The following is a 15,356-nucleotide window of genomic DNA, read 5'->3' on the forward strand; positions in this document are numbered from 1 at the left end:
GCCATGGAATATTACTTGGCCATGAAAAAGGATGACGTTTTACCATTTGCAACCGCATGGATGGACCGAGTGGACATTATACTCAGTAAAAGAAGTCAGTCAGGGAAGGACACCTACGATTTCACGTACATGTGGGATCTAAAGAGCAATATATACAAACACTGAAACAGACTCAGATGCAGAGAACAGACGGATGGTTGCCAGAGGGCGGGGCTGGGGGCGGGTGGAAGAGGTGAGGCCTGGGAAGCACAACCAGCAGCTACAGAACAGTCACAGGAAGAGAGTGAAGCTCAGGGAACAGTCACACTGTGACGATGGTGCTCGGGGCCAGGCAGGCGCCGGCTGTCGAGAGGAGCACAGCATCAGGTATCTGACTGTCTAACCACTAATCGAAACCAATACATAATAAGAAAAATCACCCGGCTGGTGTGGCTCAGTGGATGGAGCGCCATCCTATGGACTGAGAGGTCCTGGTTCGATTCCCAGTCAGGGCACATGCCTGGGCTGCAGGCTCGATCCCCAGTAGGGGGCGAGCAGGAGGCGGCCAATCCATGTTTCTTTCTCACGTCAATGTTTCTCTCTCTCTTAAAAAAAATCAATCAAAACATATTTTAAAAAAACAAACAAATAATGAAAGATCAGCTACCCTAGAAGCTGCCGCACAACTGGGGACCCTGATGTGCTCGTCAGACGCAGAGCGCTCCCGCCACGGGCCGCCCCGCCCCTACCTTCTCCGACGTCTTGTCCTGCGCGGGCGGCCCCGTCCCAGGCAGCGAGGGGGGCGGAGGGGCTCGGCGCTTCTTCATGTCCGACTTCATGGACATCCCTGAGATGTTGCTCAGCGAGAGGGATGGGCCCAGCGTCATGGAGCGGGAATTCTCGGACGGGGAGTTCGGCGTGGTCAAAGAGCCCTGGGGGAGACAGACAGACAGACATCTCATCGGTTTCTCATGCCTTCACTCTGAATGCTGGGACCTGAGCGCCCTGCGGGCCGTCCGACAGGTTCCTGAGGCGTCACCCACCGCAGGCTCCGGCAGCCTGGCGGGACTCCTGTTTCCGGGGCCTGACAGCCGTCGGAGACCATGTCCCTGACAGGTGCTGGCTGTAAAGTGTGTTTTCTTTCTTTCTGTGAATCCCCAACCAAGGCTATTTTCCCATTGATTTACACAGAGCAGAAGGCGGGGAGGGGGAGAGCCAGAGAACCATCGATGTGAGAGAGACACATGGACTGGTTGCCTCCTTCGGAACCTGACCGGGCCGGGGATGCAACCTGCAACCCGGGTACGTGTCCTTGCCTGGGAATCCAACCCAGGACCCTTTGGTCCGCAGGCCCACGCTCTAACTGCTGAGCCAACCTGGCCAGGGCTGAAGTTCGTTTTCTTAATTGTAAACCACAGAGCAGACTTTTCCAACGGCCAAGAAGAACATGGACCAGAACACAGAACCGTGTGATGTTCTCGACAAGCTACAGGGATGAATTCTCCTCCTGAGAACGGTGCTCTGTCGCTGGAGTCAACCCTGAGAGGCCGAGAAGAGGGGGACCTGACCAGGAAGGGGGTGCCCTCGCCGGCTGGCCGGGTGTCCACCTTCTGCCCGGAAGGCCTAGGTTCCCCCACCACGGTCACAGGAAACTACAAACGGTGCAACCATCAAGGAGCAGCGTCTCGCCCAGGGGGTTCGCGAAGGGCAGGTACGTTGTTCAACCCTCTCTCCCTCGGGTCTGCTCGACGGGCTCCTTCGACTGTTTGTGCGGAGAGAGCACCTAAGGATCCCGCACTCGAATGTCAAACGAAGCCCAAGCAGAGCCCCCCGCACCTGGCACAGGTCTCCCCTGCCCTGCCTGGCGGTCCTCCCCAGCAGGGAGCCCTGCAGACGTCCACTCCGAGGCCCGGGCAGTGGAGAGCTGAGCCCACAGCCGACGGAGACACGCCACGGGGGCGACCCCTGGCTTTGCCACTGACGAGGTGCCTGACGTTGGACCAGTTTCTTCATTTCCCTTGGCCTCCGTTTACCTCCCGGACAACTGGGGCGGAGCCCAGGAACTGCATCGCAGGTTGTCATGGGGACCAAAGGACGCGGACGAGCTGCGGAGTCCTTTGCACACAGTGCGCGCCCGGGACGCACCTGCGACCACGGTTGTTCTGCACTTGCTCACTTTTCTCCCTCATCGACGTGTGGGGTCCACGGGACAGCGGTGACTGCCGGTCCCCCCCTCCCGCCCACGTGCGCAGGAATGAACGGAGGCCGAGTGGATGGCGGCAGCCCCGCTCTCGGCTCGATTGACACAACAAGCCTGGGGGGAAGCTCGCACGGAGCGAAGTCCCTCCATGGTTAATAAAATGCGTGCAGGGACCCCCCCATCCGCTGCAGCCCGTGGGGCCTGTGCTCGGCTGGAATTCGGTTCTGTTCTGCCAGTTCCACGATCGTGCGGTTCCCTGAGGACTTTTCTGCTCATTTTCTTGAACTTCAACAAGAAAGTCAAAGGACAACCAGCCCCGAAGGCTGCGCTGAACGGGCGTCCGGCCTCCCTGTGCGACGCTGGGTGGCCCAGGTGGCCAACACCTTCTCCATCAGACGCTAGCACGGGAAGTGGCCCGACACCCCGAAGATCCACGATGCCCACTGGGCTCCCGTGGAAAGTGTGAAGCAGCGACCCCTGTTCCTCTCCGCCCTGCGGACGCCAGGCCCATTGCTCAGCAAACCGGTCAGTGCAGAGTGAACCCGGTTAAACAGCCGTTCCCTCGGCCCCCACGGCAGCCACGGGGTCGCCAGGAGACAGGACCTGGGTTTCCCTACCAAGCCAGGGACCAGACCACGTCAGAGACCAGAGCAGGGCCAATCCAGGTCTGGGGCCCTGCAGGAGTTTCCGGCATGGCTGGCTCGCTCCCGCACCCCCAAATCAAGGGGGTGCAAACACAAGAGAGGGAGGGCTGTGGAAGCCTGAGAAATCCTGGGGAGACCATCGCCCCAGCGGCCGGCATCGCTGTCGGAAGGACACGTGGTCCACCGGGATCCCGTGAACGCGAGGTCGCGATGATGCATTTCACAGCCGACGCTGTATCTCTGCAGCCCACCCGTCTGGGCTCGGGCCCCCAGTTCCTCTCGCCCACAGCTGTGCACGGCTGCCGGGTCCCTCAGCACCGCAGGAGCCCCCCCGTCCTCTGATGCCCTGAGCGGTGCTGGACGGTTGGTGAAGGACAGCCCTTCAGAGCACGTCCCCGGTCGTCCACAGTGTGCGGGTCCCAGGGCTTGATTCTGTAACCCTGCTGCCCCGGCACGCTGACACCTCGGCCCGTCACCTCCTCGAGGCGAGGAACGGCCGGCTCTGCGGACCAGCACCCACCAGGCACACGGGCCCTCCCGGTACGAACACCTGCATCTTCAGCGCGGGGAGGGCCATCTGTAGAGTTGCTGTCAGCACGTGACGTGACGTATTTCTGTCACGTCGGAGGGGCCTGACGTAGGTGCTTCCTCCTTCTCTGGTGACGTTTTCTGTCCAGTGCACTCTGTCCCTGTTCCCAAGCTCCGACCCCTCATCCCGCAGTGGGCGGCTCTGGTCACTCTCTGTGTCTCTGGGGCAGAACTGAATGTTGACACAACGGCGATTTTTAGCCCAAATCTGCTCTGAGCACGCCCCACACACCTCTGCCCACCACCCTGCACACACAGGTGGCCGACCGCAGGGACCCCAGGCTCCCCAGGAGTCCCCCGGCAGGAAGCGTCACCCGCACCAGGCCATCATTTAAAAGAGTGACTCTTGCGATGTAATTACAGACCCACAGTCGGTCTGTTACCTGGGGCAGCAGACTCCTCAGCCATGCAAATGGGTCACCATTCTGACCATGAGGTGCAAAGGAAGCTCTGAGCCTTGTCGCCCCAGAAGGAGGGTCACATACTGAGAAACCGTGAGTCATTTGTGGTCTATTTCCAGATCTGCCTACCTTCCTGCCTCCCTACCTCCCTACCTTCCTTCCTACCTACCTAGCTACCTTCCTACCTAGCTACCTCCTTCCTATCCACCTTCTTACCTACTTTCCTTCCTACCTTCTTACCTTCCTACCTAACTTCCTACCTTCCTACCTACCTCCTTCCTATCCACCTTCTTACCTACTTGCCTTCTTACCTACCTACCTTCCTACCTACTTGCCTTCCTACATTCTTACCTACTTACCTTCCTACCTACCTACGTACCTTCCTACCTAGCTACGTCCTTCCTATCTACCTTCTTACCTACTTGCCTTCCTACCTTTCTACCTTCTTACCTTCCTTCCTACATACCTACCTACCTTCCTACCTACCTACCTTCGTATGTAGCTACCTCCTTTCTATTCACCTTCTTACCTACTTGCCTTCCTACCTATCAACCTACCTTCCTTCCTACCTATCTTCTTACCTCCTTCCTATCCACCTTCTTACCTACTTACCTTCCTTCCTACCTTTCTACCTGTCTACCTATCTAACTTCCTACCTACCTTCCTACCTACCTTTTCTATTTTCCAACACTAACTGTTCTTATGCTATAAATCACGATCCAACCTTAGAAAATACACACTTCACACATGGTTGAAACACACTAAACCACGGTGCAGTGTTTACGGCCATAGCCCCGCCCCATTCACTGCATTTTTTAAACAATAAAACCTTCAGGAGAGTTGGAACCCCCGGGAAGGAGGGGGGACCCAGTTAGGTTAGGGTTCTAGAGGGAGCTCCATCTGCCATTCACCGCATTTCGTAGAAATTAACCAAACGTTATAAAGCAAATTTGGGAGGACTCAAAGGTAACTGACAAGGACGTACCCAGGGGCAGGCCAGGGTGTGGGGACACTGCAGCCCGTCACCAACGTCCTTTGCCAGCACTCAGTGTGAGGCCCAGGAAGAGTGCACAGGAAGGGGGAGGTGCCCCCGGACGGAGGGGTAGCCCGGGTCCGGAGGTGGAGGGAGCTGAGGCCCGCACTAGAGAAGACGTGTGTTAGGACGCACCTCACTCTGGCTGCTAAGTGCACAAGGCAGGACCCAACATGAGGCCAGCAAGGAGCCCGTGGTGCTCAGTGTCCCAGGGGCCAGCACGAAGGTGACCCCAGGAAGATTCTGGGTGTGCTCGGACGGAAGCAGGGGGCTTGCAGGACGGACTGTAGAGGAATGAGGAGAACACGGAGGCCAAGGGGACGCCTGAGCTGAGGTCTAGGCCCCACCATGGTGACAGCTGCCATTTCTGAGATGGAGAGATGCCAAGGGCCTGAGGTTCTGCTGCTTCCGAGACCCAGGAGCAACTTAAATACCACTCACGAAACCAACCAATGTGCAGGCCACGGAGAGGCCACGGCTCTGCACGTGTCTGTGACAAGCAGGGAGAGGGTCACAGACGCACAACATTAGAGACACGTGAGGGACGTAAGGAGAACCAGCCTCTGAAAGGGACGTTTTCCACCTTCCATCCCTACAGCTAAATGTTCGGCCGAGAGGTCGAAGATGTTTCTTCTTTTCACTTTGAGAACTACACTCTGGCATTAACCAACTTCTCCAGCTCCAGTGACATTCTCGTTCTAAGAACCAGCCTCTGGGAAGGAAGAGAAACTCACGGAAGCTTCCAAAACAAAACCTCCCTCGACGGTGCGCAGGGCTGCACCACAGAGCGTGTGGGATGAAAGCTGAAGATGACTTTTCCTGGGGAGACAGGTACGCGAAGGACCTTGGGATGGTTTTCCTAAGTCACATTTTAGGCTCCACTTACGTTCCACGGTTTACTTTTTTTTTTTTTTTTTAAATCCTCATCCGAGGACATTTTTCCATTTTTTGTACAGACAGAGTAGGAGGGAGAGAGAGGAAGAGAGAGAGAGGGGGAAACATCGATGTGAAGGGACACATCGAGTGGCTGCCACCCGCACGACCAACCAGGGCCGGGGACAAACTGCAACCGAGGTACGTGCCCTTAGCGGGAACCGAACCCGGGTCTCTCCGGACCGCAGGCGGACACTCTAACCGCTGAGCCAAACCGGCCAGGGCCACGGTTTACTTTTGAGTCCCACATACCTCTGAAGTGTCTTTCATCGGGAACCCACTATCCCCCACCAATGAAAAGGGGGACAAAGGGGCCATCACAATATTCATGACACCAGAGGACAAATGCCACGGTAATGAGGCAGGGGGGTGCACCTCCAGAAGCTGCTGACCCTGAGCTCGTCCGTGGGCAAACAGAAACAGAGCCCCGCTCTCCCTGATTCGTGGAAGGCGCCGCCTTGGCAAACACGGAGCGGCCAGGCCATGCCGAGCAAACGGGACACGGCGGGGTGCTAAGGGGAAAAGCACAGGTCCGTGCACACCAGAGTGGGCGAGACATCACGTTGGATCGCGGGCATCTACTTTCGAAACTTCCCATGTGCTGTGCATTTGGTACGTTTTGAACACCAAACACTTTCAAAAGGTACGAGCTACACTTTCACACCGTCTCGTCAGAACTGATTTATGATCAAAGTCAGTTCTACATCGCTGCACGCGGCGCGGCCCCTGGGACAGGGTCTTCCGTTCTGCGAACGCTCTGAGAACAATCAATTTTAGGTTTTCCAGGCCAGGGAGGCGGGGTTCCAGCGGGACACCCTGTGCTCATGAGAGTACTGCCCCCTTGTGGCAGAACGGACTCGGCACACCTTCTGGTTCTTGAGCGACCACTTGGGACAGGCTTCTTAGCCCGAGAGCTGGACAGGAGTACAGGGCCTCACACAAGCACGGGGCTGGGGCAGCTAAAATGACGACCTTTTCTTTACAGCTTCAGTTTCAATAACTTTCCCCAAAGGCGTCCGTTCACGGGTGGACATCCCCATACATGTCTGGACTCCTGGGCACAGGTCAGCCTGGCTCAGACCTGTCTCAGTGACCTGAAGGACATCAGTCCAGAACTGTGGGCACCTCCTTCCTGCCGCGAGATGCAAAGACTGTGATGAAAGAACCTCTCTGCGGCCGTCTTCACAGGGCCAGGGGGAAAACGTCCCCAGATAAATTCCAATTTTTAAAAAAATCTGAGGCCATGGTTTTTTTAAATCAGTCATCCAAAGACTTGTTACCTTTACCGGGACAAGTGCAGCCCTGGCGTCTGGAGAGGCTCACCCAGACACACTTGAGGTGGCTCAGATTTACAACATTTGGCTTTTTTTTAAAACGAAGGCAAGGGGCCCACAGAGGGCCGGCGACTTCCTGCAGTCCCTCTCGACCAGCTGGGCATCAACAGGTCATCAGCCCTCGGCGACTCCCACCTGGCCAGGCCACGTGGTGCTTCTGAGGGTGTGGTGTTTATTTTTTATCTCACTGATTTATTTTTTTGAATCCTCACCCGAGAGTATGTTTCTATTGATTTTTAGAGAGAAAGGAGAGAGAGAGAGAGAAACATGGATGTGATCGGTTGGTTGCCTTCCCTGCGCACCCCGATCTGGGATCAGACCCGCCCCCTGGGTACGTTCCCTGACCGGGAGTCGAACCCGCCACTTTCCTGGTGCACAGGTGACGTTCCAACCAACCGAGCCCCCCGGCCAGGGCTGCTTGTGGCGTTCTGCGCGCTGACTTACAGATGGACTCGGGCACCTGCTGCGTGCCTGAGGGGACGGACCGGAGACACCCGCTACCACCCCACCCGTCACATCCGGGGGTGACTGGCCACAACCCCCCCCCCCCCCGTATCTCAGGGCCTGGACGAGTGGCAGAAAGTGTACACTGTACCTGGGTACAGAGAGGAGAGTTTCCTGAAAAAGAAAAAGTTCCAGGAAAATGACTTGAAATTACTTGGGAGGTGATCCCATCTACTGTGACTCAAGGACGCTTTGTACCTTGGACTAAACTCCGGTTCACCTGACACTAACCAACCTTTCCAGGGGGGGTCTGGTCGCTGACCATCTGCCTTGGGACCCGCCTTCCCAGTGCAGACCGATTCCCTGCAGACTCTGCAGGGACCGACGTGATGACGCACGTACAGTGGATAATGTCTGCACACTTTCAACACGGCCCTGGTCAGCGGGCCGCCTCCTTTCAGGGGGCTCCCTCCGGGGTCTGGCGAGCTCGGTAGCTGCGAATCCGGGGACCCCACAGGGTGGGCAGTGCTCCACCCCCTGTGCCGGTGAGGGAAGTGCAGGCAGAGGCCCCTCTGCAGCCAGACACGGGCGGAGGGCACGCGACGGCAGCTGTGGTCACCGTCATCCCTGCTACCTTAGTGCTGTCCCGCCCTGGGGTTCAAACCCAGTCCCCTCCGTTCCCAGGCCGACAATTAATCTGCCACAGTGCGGCTTCAGGTACCGACTCTGGTTTTCAGTGAAAGCAACCCTTCATTTTTTAACAAAATGAGAAGAAAGCATGTCCTAAAGGGGACTCCGCGTCAGTCTGTTACTCTCTGCCTCCGCCCGTTCACAGCTGTGCGGTGCTCGGCCAGGTGGGCACACGCCGGCCAGTCCCGGGAAGACTCTGCTGGGTTTCAGCTACCTGTCTGTCCACCCCTCTATCCACCAAGGTCGTGAATGTGTCACGTCGCATCAGTAAATAAAATAACTCTCGCAAGTTACTAATGTGCGCTGCAGAATTTCTGCGGACCTTCCCTGCAGCGGAAAAGTTCGTCATGCCTGGGCCACGGCGACGAGCCAGGAGTGTGAGCGGCCCAGCAGATCGAAGTCACAACACAGATTCCCAGTCAAACACAGATGCGGCTCGCAGGGTGCGGGAACTCGCAGGAGATGTTTCCCGACAGTCTGTGGCCGAAACTGAGCCGGATGAGAGATGTCTGTCAGGGTATCGGGCGGCAGACTTCTCAAAGCTTTCTCGGGTCACTTAGGTCTGTTTTACAGCAAAGGAAGGCAGAGCTGGTGTGGCTGCTGCAGGTAACGCTTTGCTGAAGATCATACAACCGGGGAAGAGGTTTCTCAGCCCCCGCGTGATTTAACTCCGGCCCTTCTGGGTTCTGACGGGAATGACCACAAGGTGGCCAAGGACAGGAGCTGCCGGCCTGGGTGCAGAGCAGACACTGCCCATACACCACAAGGGCTAAAGCTACACACTGAACACCTTCAGAAAACGAATTTAAAATTTGAGATAACATTTAAAAATAAACATTTTAGCCCTGGCCGGTTTGGCTCAGCGGTTGGAGCATCAGCCTGCAGACCAGAGACTCCTGGGTTTGGTTCCCGCTAGGGGCACATACCAAAAAAAAACCCATAATAATAACCATTTTATTAGGAAACATTGTGTCGGTGAAAGTGAATGAAAAATGACAGTATTTCAATGTCCTTGAATCTTACAGAGGATATACTAGGTCTAGGAAGTGCCGATGAGCCCGTCACGAGCATGCGTGTTGTTGGATGAGCCTCGATGAGGCATGCCTGTTCTCATGTCTCCCCAAAGCCAGCAGCTGGGGGTGACCAGCAACCCCTCCCGTCAGACGGAGTCCGAACCCTGCTCCTGATGGACTCGAAAAGGACCTGATCGGGAGCAGGTAACAGATCGCGCAAAGTCCAGTTTGATACTGGAGATCACCACAGGCTTTTTGGGGGAGCACGAAGTGATTTATTTGGGGCTTCAAGGGCCTTTCCGGCTTCTACACTTCATTATTAAGATGCTTCCTGGGGCTTGCACCCCCAAAATGAAAAGGGGCACAGAACTCATGCGAAAGCTTTTCCAGTTTTATCCGCAAAACGTGTTCATTCATGGACACGCAGAATAAATGAAAAAATGATATTTCATCTTATTAAAAGATGCCTTTCAAGAGAAATTTACTTTTCACGGTTAACAATGATCTAGCGACAGCTGTAATATTTTTATACTCTTTTTCATTTGTGATTGTGATAAGAACTCCACCTAGAACAGTATTTTCCTAAAGTGTTATGATCACAGGAAATTAAATATCTAACTAAGACATTTAAATTTCATGTCATAGTTCATTTCGAGTTTTGATAGAAGAGTTCCAGGCATGAAAATATATTGCATAGAATGAAGCTTTACGTGGGGCTGGCAGGAACATGTACAGCCAGGGAAAAGAACAACAGTGCAGTTTCTCACTGAGAGAGAAGAGCGGTCTTTGCTATTGTGAGGGCGTGGTCAGGAGCATCACACTTTTATCAGATTCATTTGAAAGGTCCATGTTTATAAGATGCTGTGAATTATTTTCTTTTAGGTATTAAAAATTGCGAAGAACCCTTTCATTTGGCAACGTGGAAGTGTGAGGGCTCGGGCAGTTTGATAGAATTCTCTCGGAGTGCAGCTGTGGAGTTCAGGAACGGGTAGATCCAGGCCTCGGGCACAGGCCAGTGTGTCTCCACGACCATCAGCTACTCTACTGGTGAACGGAAGTAACTCCAGAGAGTGCAACTTCAGTTCATCTAACAAAGGGTCCTCCTGGCCGTGCTGATTGCCACAGAGAAGGAGAAACTAAAATATTCCCTGTCTCCAAACGGAGCAGGCAGAGGGAGCTGAATGCAGCCTTATGCTTCTACCCGGACTCAGGAGGAAAAAACAACAACCCCACCCCGAACCCCAATACAACTAAAGTCATCCACGATCCCACTTTCTGGAAGGTCATGCAAAGCATTGTGCTGAGCAAGGAGTACCCGCTGGTGCCCATACTCACGTTCGAGCCCTTGCCCAGCACAGACTTGGAGGTGTCCTCGTCGCTGTCCACCCCCGACAGCCGGCGCTGCTCCACCTGCAACAGGAGCACAGCTCATGTCATCTCCGGGTGACGGGGCGCAGACAACAGGGCCACCCTCAGCCAGCGTCCAGGCCCAGCGCCGGCGCGGCACACCGCCAGGCGGCCACACTGCGTAGGTGTGACCCACAGCCACGACCTCAGCTCAGGGACCTGAAGGCTGGTCCCTACCTGCTCCCTGGTCTGATCCCGCACTGTCGAAACCCACAGCCCCGGCGTCGACCGTCCCTCCTTCCCCAACAGCGTCCCTGTAGCTCAGAAAACAGCAGCGATAGACAGCAGTGTGCCCGGGCTGATGACGCGATCCGCACGGTGTACGCTCAGTCTGCCCTGCGCTGAGCACGGACGGGGGGCGAGAGACAGAACCAACAAGGGTCCCACGTCCTCACTGACAAAGGTGCACCGTGACAACTCTGCACATCACTGTCCAGAGAAGGCTCTTCGGGGTGATGTCCTGGCCACGAGCCGCGGAGTCACCTGGTGCAGCTGGAAAATCCAGGTCCAGGCCCTCCTCACCTCCCAGGTGGGACGCTCACGGCCCGCGGATCCGATAGTCAGGGGTGATTCTTAAGTACCTCTCAGGACTACTGGGTGCCAAGGGCGGATAGTGCCGGAGTGACACAAACTGTCATGTGAAAACATCAAAGCACCAAAGTTTCAAAACAGGAAGGGATATTTGCTGTCATCTCCTTCAGCCAAAATGGCATCCCTTAAATATATCCTGTACTGAGAGATCACGCGCACGCACACGCACGCACAGCACACACACGCACACACGCACGCACAAACGCACACGCGCTTCTATTTTCTCCTGCGGGGGCTACATGAAAGGTCACTTCAGCTTCAAAGGCCTCGATGCCCCTCCTGCTCTGCTCCCCACAGGTCTGTGGACTGGGAGGCACGGGGGAGCTGAGAAATCATTTACGAGGGTGTTTACTCTCAACCCTCTCCTTACGAGCGAGGGAAACGAGGGCGGCTTGTTTAGACGCGTGCAGTGTGGGCGAGGGGTGGGGGCTCCGGACAGAGGCGGCCGGGCTCCGGCGGGTGCTCCCTCGCGCCCCAGCCCGCTCTGTCACCTCGAGGCGGGGTGACCAACGTCTCACCAGGCGTCCATGAAGGTTCAGTGAGACGGCCCGGAGCAATGCAAGTGGAGAGAGCCAGGGGCGAAGAAGCAACCCCAGCAGCAAAGACTGACCCGATCGCCCCCTTTCCTGCCAGTATCAGCCGAGTCGGCCGTCTGTCCCAGCGCCTTGGCTCTTACGCTGCTCGAACAGCGCACTTCTAGGCTTTCTGGTGGCGTTGGGGGCAGTTCCTGACACTTGGGTGCGTGTGGGGGCCCCGGGTGGTTTTGTCTGCGCCCAGCAGTGCTGCACGGCACCCAGTCCTCCAGCCCGCAGCTTCCTGAGCGCCAGCCCGGGCACTGCACGCACCGGCGGACACGCCAGGGCCCCCGCCCCGGAGAGTGAACCCGGGCCCGGCACTGCCCGGGGGTGCGCGCGGGGAAGGCGGAGTCAGCACTGCGGTGCACACTGGGAAACCCCCTTCACCCGAGGGGATCCCTGCGCCTCCCAACATGTTCAGAACCTTCCAAGGCAGCAGGAGCACAGACGCCCCGGGAGCCCGTTTACAAGATGCAGGACCCCACGCGCGTCCGAGCCGTTACCTTGTGGCTTCTTTTGTTGACTTTGAAAAACCCGAGGAACTTTTTCTTTTCTTTCTCGGCTTCATCGATGCCCAGGGAGGACTTTCTGAAGGTTTCTGGGGGGAAGAAAGTACTAAGTTATTTTCAGCATCAGAGATTAGACACATCACGTTAAAAATCTCAACAAATAAATTCTCTCCTCTTAAACGTTCTTGTAGTTCTTGTGAGAGAGTAAAACCATCAACCACTCCCCACAGAGCCTCCAGTCCTGGTCGTGAAATCATGGGGCTCACACTCCTTCGCGGGTACAGCGCGCTGTTCTCTGGGGGCACGCGACCCCAAAGTCTCTTCCCTCTGCCTCACCCAGAATGTTCCTTTTTCAATGACATTCTCTAGGGTCCCCTTTTTTCTTTTCAATATATTTTATTGATTGTTTCGAAAGAGAGGAAGGGAGAGAGAGAGAGAAACGTCAATGAGCGAGAACATCGATCTGCTGCCTCCTGCACGCCCCCGACTGGGGACCGAACCCACAACCCAGGCACGTGCCCTGGCCCGGAACCGAACCGGGACCTCTCAGTCCACGGGACAACGCTCAGCCCACCAAGCCACACTGGGCCAATCTTCTCTCTTCTTCATCAGGATTTTATTATTTTTTAAATCACTGATTATTTGATTATTGGGGGGAGGGTTGTTCATTATTATTATTTTTATTTTTCCAATTGCAGTTGACAGTCAGCGTTACTCCATACCAGTTTCCGGGGTGCAGAAGAGTGGTGAGGAAATCGTTATAGAGTGGCCCCCCGACACTTCCCGTGCCCGCCTGGCCCCTCCATAGTCACTGCACTGCTACGACCCATCTGCCTGTGCCGGAGTCACCAGGACGCGACTGGGCCGGACCAGGCATCTGTGCTCCACACAGGACATGCGGCTCTGGGTGCGGCCCAGGACCCTGGTTCTGAGGATGAAGCGGGACCGGCAGCCTCAGCGTCACGGGAGCTGGGGCCCAGCCCTGAACCCTGAAGCAGAAGCTCTGCGGCGGGCCCAGCGCCCTGCATCCAACAAGCCCGTCCCCTCGGGGATGCTCCCGGTGTGGGGACATTTGAGAACCAGGGGCGTGGGCTCGCTCAGGCACGCAGCTCAGCCTCGGTCTCTTCGTCAGCTGGGGGACCCAGTCCCGCCTGCGCTCCAGGCTGTGCACTGTCTCGCCGGTTTGCTGACCGTCCACAGGCCCCTGCAGGCCGGTGTCAGCAACGCCATCGGTTTTTCTCTCCTGAGGCCCATGGGTACGGCAGGAGGAAGACAGTCCATGTCCCTGTAGGACCACACACGGCTTCCCCATCACCGCCACCGGCCACGTGCGGACCGCTGGCCACTGGGGGAAACGTCTGGGCAGGGATTTACAGTCTCTGGTGCTGCCCAGGACTGCGACGTGCCCCCGGAGGTCAGACTCGAGCTCAGCGTGCTGGTAACAGGCACTGTCCACCAGCACGACAAACCCAGGCCCTGGTTAGTGTCATACTGAAATGCCATGGTTGTGGGTTCGATCTCTGGTCAGGGCACATCCAAGAGTCAACGAATGAATGCATAGATTAGTGGCACAGCAGATTGATGTTTCTCTCTCTCTCTCAATATCACTTAAAACACAAACAGAATCCAAGCACGCGCATTCGCGAGGTCATCTTGCATGGGGCCCAGGCTCGGCTTCCGTCACGAGCACCCGTGGTGGGTGCCGGCGGCTGCAGCGAGCCGGTCAGCGGCCTCACCTCGCACGTCCACACCAGCAGGCGGCGGCTTCAGCCACGAGGCGCATCCACGCGTGCATGCAAACCGCACAGCTCGCCGCGTCCAGCCCGCTTTGGGCACAGGGCTATGACGTCGAGCTGCGCCGCTGTGCCGACTACACCTGTCTGTACCCACGGTAAGTGCGGGGTGGCGTTTACACCTGGGCTGCATCTAGATGGACAGGTGTGTGGCATGGACACAGGGGAGATGCATGATACCCCAGGGCCCGGCAGGTGAACGCAGAGAGAGCATGTCCCTGGCACAGGCTCGGGCACCACCCATGAACATGGCAGAGGGCTTGGAACATTCCACAGACTGAGCTCCAGTTTCCCTCCCTGAACAGCGACAGAGGCCGGTCACCACCCCACAGGACGGCACTGCGGTCAGACACCACAGCCCGCGCTGCCGCAAGACCGACGCCAAGGGTTCTTGCAATATTTTGTTCTTCTGGTGTCAAACACTTTAACAAACGTGAGCAGGGATTTTTGTAAAATAGAAAAACTCATTGGGATTTTAGTGAACTTCTTGTGTGTGTGTGTATGTATATAGTCCAAATGGTTCCTTAAAATCCCAATATATTCACATGTGTATATGTCTATGTTATGTGTGCGTGTATATGTAAATGTATATGTATGTGTGTGTATATAGATATCATTTATAAGAATTTTGTGGCAGAATAAATACAAAATCTGGACTAATCATTTCATACTTGTCTATGACAGCAAAGGTTAAATGTCACAAGCCATGCTGCCCTAAATTCCGCAGCCGACAGGATGGCTCCCAAGGACAGGTAAGTTCAAGCAAGAACAGGTAAGCAGAGGTAAGCACAGGTAAATATAGGTAAGTACAGTTAAGCACAGGTAAGCACGGGTATGCATGGATAAGTATAGGTATGCACAGATAAGCCCAGGTAAATATAGGTATGCACAGGTAAGCACAGGTACACACAGATATGCACAGGTAAGCACGGGTACGCACAGATAAGCACTAGTACGCACAAGTAAGCACAGGTAAGCACTAGTATGCACAGGTAAGCACTAGTACACACAGGTAAGCACAGGTATGCACAGGTAAGCACGGGTAAGCACAGGTAAGCACTAGTATGCACAGGTAAGCACGGGTATGCACAGGTAAGCACAGGTAAGCACGGGTATGCACAGGTAAGCACTAGTACACACAGGTAAGCACAGGTATGCACAGGTAAGCACGGGTATGCACAGGTAAGCACAGGTATGCACAGGTAAGCACTAGTACACACAG

General features: G+C 55.8%; 1 protein-coding gene across 1 annotated transcript in view; it reads right to left on the bottom strand.

Annotated features, from left to right (window-relative positions):
- The window catches only part of LOC118620478 (protein cordon-bleu-like), a 98,719-nt gene that overhangs the window by 24,599 nt on the left and 58,764 nt on the right, over positions 1–15,356 (bottom strand). The window contains exons 5-6 of the mRNA XM_036247576.1: positions 12,336–12,430; positions 729–911 (exon numbers count right to left, since the gene is read on the bottom strand). Coding sequence (XP_036103469.1) covers positions 729–911; positions 12,336–12,430 — 278 coding nt within the window. The remainder of the gene's footprint in view (positions 1–728; positions 912–12,335; positions 12,431–15,356) is intronic.

This window comes from Molossus molossus, unplaced genomic scaffold, assembly GCF_014108415.1.
Source record: "Molossus molossus isolate mMolMol1 unplaced genomic scaffold, mMolMol1.p scaffold_m16_p_7, whole genome shotgun sequence".
Lineage (NCBI taxonomy): Eukaryota > Metazoa > Chordata > Mammalia > Chiroptera > Molossidae > Molossus > Molossus molossus.